General features: G+C 36.4%; 1 protein-coding gene across 1 annotated transcript in view; it reads left to right on the top strand.

Annotated features, from left to right (window-relative positions):
• Window positions 1–2,534: 2,534 nt before the first annotated feature.
• LOC138777494 (dedicator of cytokinesis protein 4-like) overlaps window positions 2,535–7,748 on the top strand; it is a gene marked incomplete at its 5' end in the record, with an annotated part of 79,462 nt that continues 74,248 nt past the window's right edge. The window contains 2 exons of the mRNA XM_069956299.1: window positions 2,535–2,619; window positions 3,570–3,721. Of these exons, the coding sequence (XP_069812400.1) occupies window positions 2,535–2,619; window positions 3,570–3,721 (237 nt within the window). The remainder of the gene's footprint in view (window positions 2,620–3,569; window positions 3,722–7,748) is intronic.

The raw sequence follows: 7,748 nt of genomic DNA, 5'->3' as shown, positions 1-7,748 counted from the left end.
TTCCACTCCACCTGCTTTTCCTTTGTTACTGTCTCTTAATGCCTTTTTTTCCTTATATACTGCCATTCTTGTGTTTTGATCTGATTCTTTACAAGGGTGAAATAAAATACTAGTTCATTATTTGTTTCTAACTAAGAAAAAATTTTTGTGTAGTTTTGATTGGCATTAGTTCAAATTGCTGTATTCTATGTCTGCTGAAATATTGTGGGTTATTTATACCTTTCATGTAAAAGCAAAAACCCTATTTACCATACCATACAGAAATACAGGACCTGTCTGCAGGAAAACAAGAATGTAAATAAGCACATTTACTAGTAAGGCCTAGTTATCATGATCCCATTTTTTTGTCATCAAATTCCTTTCCAGTGGCGAGATATAAACCTTTTTTTTTATTATTCAGATTGGGCACTTGCCATGTTGGGCAACACGGACTGGCCACCTGAGTCCCATTTACCTTTTAACAAAAAAGGCTTATATCCTTGTACTGGAAAATACTATGGAGATTTTTTAAAAAGTATGCCCGGAATTTAGATAAAAATCCCCTCTAGACATGGACTTATTTACACCCCTGTCACAATATGATATGATTTTTACACACACCACAAGAATTCCTAATAACATTTAAATGGCATGTTGAATATGAACAATGTTGCTTCATGTTTAGTATTTATATAGGAATTTTAATCTCCTCTTGTACTTCATCATATAGTCAATTGTTTTGCACTTGATGGAGAACCAGTCATCACTTTGTGCTTTAGAAAGTCTCAATATAACTGCACCTGTATCATAACTAGCAATCCCAACTTCACCCTGAGAGCTCCACTTTGCTCATCTTCAAAGTCATATGTAAATCAGTGATGGAAAACATACATATGATATGCTGGTCTGCTATATCCCAATAGTGCACTAGTGGGGTGATCCCCAGCAGCCTCTTCCCTCACCCCCAGCCTTGATTGACCTATCTCTTCCTTTACAGAATGGGATCTTTTCAGTCAGGCTAGCAAGGCAACAAAAGCCACTGGGGACCTCCCTAATGATATAAGGATCAGGCAGCTAAAATGTGATAACAGGTTCCCTTAAAATGGATAGAAAACCTTTTTTGTATTTCAAGTAAACACATGGGTGAAGTAGGTTTGCTACTTTGTTTAATTTGCATGAAGTACTATGCTATGTGTTAATGTGAAAAAAATGAAGAAAAAACATTTAATTCTGAATACTTCAATGATAGCAATATACCCATAATCTTTATTTCTATCCAAGCATTGAGACAACTGGTTGAGTGCCTGTAACTGTATTTTATCCCTTGCAGATGCTTCTGTCCATGTCTTTGCAAAGAAAACACTGCTTTATGACATTACTAACTCCTAGAGGACATAGCAGCATAGAAACTCTACACTCTCCAGCAAATAGACATTTATAAGTGACATGTTGACAGCCCCCTTTTTAAAATGTGATACATATGGATTTAAGATGTTAGTTGCTATAATAAGCATGATCAGTGAAATTGCATTCTTATTTTTACCACCTTTCTGTAATCTCACAGCTGATTCATGAGTTTACAAAAAAAACATTTTTAGTAAACTACTACTTATCACATTATTCCCCTGTGAGCAGAGTAACTATAGTTTTTATAATGTATATATTGTTAGAGTAGTTATGTGTAAATCAGTGAAAACGTGGAATGTTATAAAATATCTTATTATACATAGAAATTGCATCTTTCTCACCTTCCAGTAGTCTGTTGTAAACCATTCTCTGCCTGCAGACTGATGGAAAGGAGGGGAATGGAGCTGCGGCCCCTATGTCAGAGAATGTACGGGTGTGCACTAGAGAAGAGGGCCAATGAATGGAGACATCTGATTGGCTCATTGTATTCGGCATTGCTTGTGCATCATCACGAAAGTGCGCCTACTCAACAACATATAAGAAGATGTGAGAAACCAGCAGAAAAAAGGGGGAAAAATGTTGATTAGACACTAGAGATGAGCGAACCTGGAGCATGCTCGAGTCGATCCGAACACAAACTTTTGATATTTGATTAGCGGTGGCTGCTGAAGTTGGATAAAGCCCTAAGGCTATGTGGAAATCATGGATATAGTAATTCGCTGTATCCATGTTTTCCAGACAACCTTAGAGCTTTATCCAAGTTCAGCAGCCCCAGCTAATCAAATACCTAACGTTCGGGTTCGGATCGGCTCGAACCCGAACCCGTTCGCTCGTCTCTATTAGACACCATAGCCCATATTTATCAAAGTGTGTAAAATAGAAACTGGTGCAAACTGCCTATAGTAAGCCAATCACAACTCAGTCGTCAGCTGTAGTAAAATGAAGGCTGAGCTGTGATTGGTTGATGTGGGAAATTTATACTAGTTTCTATTTTATACACCATTATAAATCTGGGCCTGTAGTTCTAATGATCACCAACAGGCATCCGTTGGTATGAAGCTCTGAAATGTTTCAGGTGCATTGTGTTCTACACATGCAAGTGAAGGGTATTAGTATGAAAGTTTTTAATCACTTTACATTTTTTATAGGCAGCTGGGTCTAGACTTGGTTCCAAGGAAAGAATTTGCTATGGTAGATCCAGAAGAAATCAGCGTTACTGAATTGTACAGATTAGTGAGTATGACTACAGTAAATTTGTGAATATATGAGATTACAGATAAAGGTGTGGCCTACCTGCTGCCATCCTCCACCATCATTATTTTGACTCCAAAGCTTCTTCTGGTCTCATTACTGACACTAGTCAGTTGCCACAACAGTGACTCATCTCATTTGTCAATATGAAAGTATTTTTCAGGAACCCTTTTAATCTGAAATATTCAAATCTAAAAATAAAGATAAAATCTTTATCTTGAAAATGTTTACTTTTTATATGTTAAGTGTTAATTCTAGTAATTCAGCACTTAGGGTGTTATTATACTGGATGATTTTTCGGCGATAACCCATCTCAAACGGCCGCTATGACGATTGATCGTAAATCGTTCACCTATTACACAGGACATGATCGTTACTTACTGTTCTTACCCTCGTCCTTTCCTGACTGAAAGACCAGAGAATGACCGAATGAAGTGTTATTGCACCGAACGGTGTTTGAACAATTTGTGAACGATCAAAGATAGAAATAGGTCCAGATTCTAGCAAACGATCAGCGATTTCTCTTTGGACCTTTAATTGTTGCCTGCTATTACATGAAACTGTTATCGTTTAAATTCAAACAATCTTACGATTTTTCTAACGATAATCATCCGGTGTAATACGGCTGTCGGAACCGTACATAATTCCTGCAGAGAAATGGAGTATGTGTAGTGTTTTATGACTTATAATGTACTTTGATATTGCAATGAGCTTGGCCATGTTTTGTCTACATAATAATAATATGTACATTATACAGGTAATGAACGGGCTGTTTGAGTGTAAACGGTTATGACCAGGATATGCCATCATTGTGTGATCATGAGAGCCCTTCCAATTTGAACAAAATTATAGAATGTTAGCACTTCTTTTTTTTTTTTTTTTTGATTGAACAGAGTCTGATCAACTATAATATTATAATTTTCTTTGTATAGATGGAGCACAGACACAGAAAAAAAGACACTCCAGTGCCAGCAAGCAGTCATCATCTATTTGTGCAGATGAAGAGCTTAATGTGTTCAAATCTGGGTGAGGAGCTGGAGGTGATATTCTCACTTTATGACAGCAAAGAAAATCGACCAATAAGGTAAAGAGGTTTGATTACATTTTGTGGTTTATTGGCATTTAATACAATTTTTTTACTGTTTAAATAAATGGTATCTTTTTATAGGGCTATTGCTTTTTGAGCTGTCTTGATGGACATTTTGTATGTTCAGCATTTAGTTATCTTCACTTGATGTATTCAAGACTAGTGTATTTTGAAAAGCTTAAGAGAGTGTATTAGCAACAAGTTAAGGTGTTCTAACCTGGTAATAGATTCAGAATGAATTGGTGTATTATTTAGAGTGTGGGTTATAGATCTCTGGGTATTTGGGCAGATTTTCCATGGTTTTACATTATTTATCTCAGTCAATTCTATGACACATGAAACGATATTACATGCCATCTATGTAAATCAGTGTATAACCATGTCACTTAATAGGTTTGTATCGTCTAGCTTTTTCAGATGGCACAAGTACTCCAAATAGAGTGGTATTCTTTCAGTAGCTATGACCAAAACACAAGAGAGGAGCTGAGAAAGATGAAAAACACTTTAACGCTATGTTCACACAATGTCTTTTCTCAGCCGTATTTTTAAACAGCTGTCATTTTGGGGTGAAAATATGTCTATATTTTGTTAATTACAGCTGTAAAAATATGGCCACAAAATGATGTGTGAACATAGCCTGAAGTGGCTCCAGTAATTTAATTTATTTACTCAGAGCCTTTTGTTGAAATTTCATCCAATTTCCGTCAGAAGTAAAAAAAACAAAACAAACAAACCCTGGTCAGAACTATTTTTCTAGTCAAATAAACCAATCAGAGCTCCTTAGATCAGCGGGGTCTGTAAGGCAGGGTTGGTATTTGTTATACAACCAGATCTAGCTGAGCTTCCTGCCTTTCATGATATAATAAAGTCAACAGGGCAGATGTAAACTAAACCTAAACTCTTCCATTAAATTGCCTTTGAATTTCATATTTGGCTCTCAGTTACAAAATAGTTCTGCCAGATTAGCTGCCTTTGACAATCTTTGTACTTATGCTAAGATGCTGGTTGTTTCTTAATTCCATTTTAATTCTTTATGTTAAAGTATGTAATTGCTTTGCTGTGTACTCAATAATTATATATTGTGCAAGTGTAACATGTTAAACCTAGGTTTTTTGGCTATATGGGAGAAACCAAGAAGCTCTGAAACCCTAGCATCTTGCATTGAAGATTATAAACATTAAAAGTCAACTCTATGTCTGCCCACTGATGTAAAGAAACAAAAAAAGCCAAATTTGGGTTGGACTGCTGTTTTGAATTGGCATCTTTGTCCTGTTTTTCACTTGCTTATTGATGCTGTCAGTGCATGTGAAGGAAGCTGCGTAGCATAAAAATGGCTTCTTAGAAGGAAAAGGCGCTCTACTGTGAAGTTTAATCATTGCTTGGTATCAGCAGTCCTCCTCAGATTGAGAGGTTTTCTTGATTTAAATCACAAACTGCCAATTAAAAGACCTGAGCCAATGTTGTTCCTTATGTATTGACTTATCAGTATGTTCTGTGCTTCTTTTGAGACGTATGTACACTTTTATGTTCAAATGAACCTTCAACAGAATTTTCATTATTCTTAACTTATCAAACAAGCTTTTGAGGACCATTTCACTGGACTGTGTTATGTCCATGTTACATGTCATTGTATGTGTTCTTGATATCCCACATTGTCAACTTTTTGAATGTCCAATTGCGTTGTCCACTTTAAACAGTTGTAGGTTTTGCAGTGTTCCTCCCCTCCTTCTAAGAGCCATAGCACTTTTATTTTTCCACCTACAGGGCTGGTTGGGGTGTCATTTTTGCACCATGATCTCTAGTTCTTATGAATATCATATTGGTAAAACAGAAATTTTTTTATCGCTTTTTAATATTTTTTTCTGATAGAGCAGTTAGGAGGTATGTTAAACTTTTATTGGGAGGGGGGTTTATAATGTTTTTTAAATACTTTTTAAAACTTTTTTTTATTACACTTTTTTTTTATAACAATTTTCACTTAAAACATGCAATCAATAGATTGCATATACTATGCATAGAGCCTACCTTAGAGCAGACTCAATACATGAATTGCCAACCTGACAAGACATCGGTACAAGCGATTCGGACCCCCGCAGCCTGGCTTTGGGGGTCCCGATCACTCAGTGACAGGAGCTTGTCCTGTCACTGAGTACCTTAACCTTGCTGTTCTGTTTGGTCAAAAATGACCAAATTTGATATTTTTTTAAATATTCCTTATGCGGTTCTGAAACTTGTGGTTCATTGACTTTTCCTCATTTGAGGGGTTCTTACTAATAGCAGTTTTTATTTATTTATTTTTTGTTTACTTTTTGCTCCACATCTTTTTTTACTCTTGTACTGTTCGGTCAAAAATGACCGATAGCCTTTTATACTAATCTCCAGCCATTTTTGAAAAAAGAAAAGGAGTTATAATCTCATTTTGGTCAATCAGTAACTGAGACAACAGAAAGCTGGACATAATTTTACATTACAATGCCACTAAAGGGGTAGTTGTTACTCTAAATCAACTCATAGGCACTTACACCTGTAAACGCAAAACTATCGGTGGCCAATGGTTGTTTTTTACAATATTCTTGATGTGTCGGGTGTACAATGCATTTGTGTTATGGCATGAAATAAATCCAAATTGGAACAAAAATAAACTGTATAAAAGAAGGATGGGAATTTTTTTTAGAGAAATTGGGAAAATCACTGTTTAGCCTATATATTGAAAAAAGAAAAATAACACCCAGAGGTGATGGAGCTGCAGCCATTGTCCACAGGATCCAACAGCATGCTGAAGAAAGTGAACCAAGGGCTTCCACTAGCACTGCGACGATGCCCCCGGCCTCAACCAGCCTAAAACGGAAATGATGCACTTTCTTTCCAACATCAAGTAATGGCAAATCAAATGTGATATGTTGCTAAGTGCAAAGTACTTATGCAAAAGACATGTAAATTGTACTTGTGACAAATACAAATAGTAAATTTAGCACCTTGAACCTTATTTCACATTTTATATAGAAAAAAACTAGACTTTTTATTTTATTTTTTTTAAATATATTCACATACAGTTTGATGTTACTAGTTATAGTTTACAGTTTTATAAAGACTTTTTTGCAAAAGATATTCAAATAAAACACTAGATAGTTAAAAATCCAGACCTTAATAGGCCCGGTCAAAAATGACCAAAACATATGTGTATAGTAGAACTGAAGAGAACAGCAGGGTTAAACGCTGCAATCGCTATAGATCGCAGTGTTTAAGGGGTTCATGACAGGCAGCTGCAGGAACACAGCTGCCTGTCATTATGCTGGGCTCCCAGGACACTGATGTGTGTGGGGCTGCTCTCACTCCAGCGGTCCCTCACACATCTTTAGCCCCTCAGTCAGAAATGTATATATACATTCCTACTGCATGGGGTATGTGCAGCAGGAATGTATATTTATGTATTGCTGGCATGAAGGGGTTAATGTTAGTCAAATTTATTTGTGTGATCCATGCATTTCCTCAGGTACAGGTTTTGGTTGGCCATGATGGGTTATATATGCTTATTACTGAGCAAAGGAATAGCCTGCAGCAAGAGCATGATTGTAAATGAGCTGAGGAAAAAAGAATTAAACTCATGTCACTGCTTTTTGGCCCTATTGCCAAATCTCTGAATGCCTGAGAGAAGCTTTAGTCAAGAAGGTCCATGGGACCAAGGTTGACTGTTTAGTTATGCTTAGTTTAAAGCCCAGAGGTAAAGGCTTATTTTCTGTTGAGCTGTTTTCCTATGTTTGAAAAGTACATGCAGTAGTGGTTTAATAAAACAGAATCACAGATGGAAGATAAAATGTCTGCTGCTCATATATTTACTCCTAGAGATATGATTGCACAGAAACTGTTCCCATCAGTGGGTGTGGTTTCGCAGCTGCATTCCATGGAAGTAAACAGAGTTAAATTGCAATACTGCACACAATTTAGGGTCCATTTACACAGAGATTATCTGCCAAAGATTTGAAGCCAAAGCCAGGAATAGATTTGAAAGGAGGAGAAATTTCAG

The sequence above is a fragment of the Dendropsophus ebraccatus genome, unplaced genomic scaffold (assembly GCF_027789765.1).
Source record: "Dendropsophus ebraccatus isolate aDenEbr1 unplaced genomic scaffold, aDenEbr1.pat pat_scaffold_574_ctg1, whole genome shotgun sequence".
Classification (NCBI taxonomy): Eukaryota; Metazoa; Chordata; class Amphibia; order Anura; family Hylidae; genus Dendropsophus; species Dendropsophus ebraccatus.
This window is presented reverse-complemented; position numbering and strand designations above follow the sequence as displayed.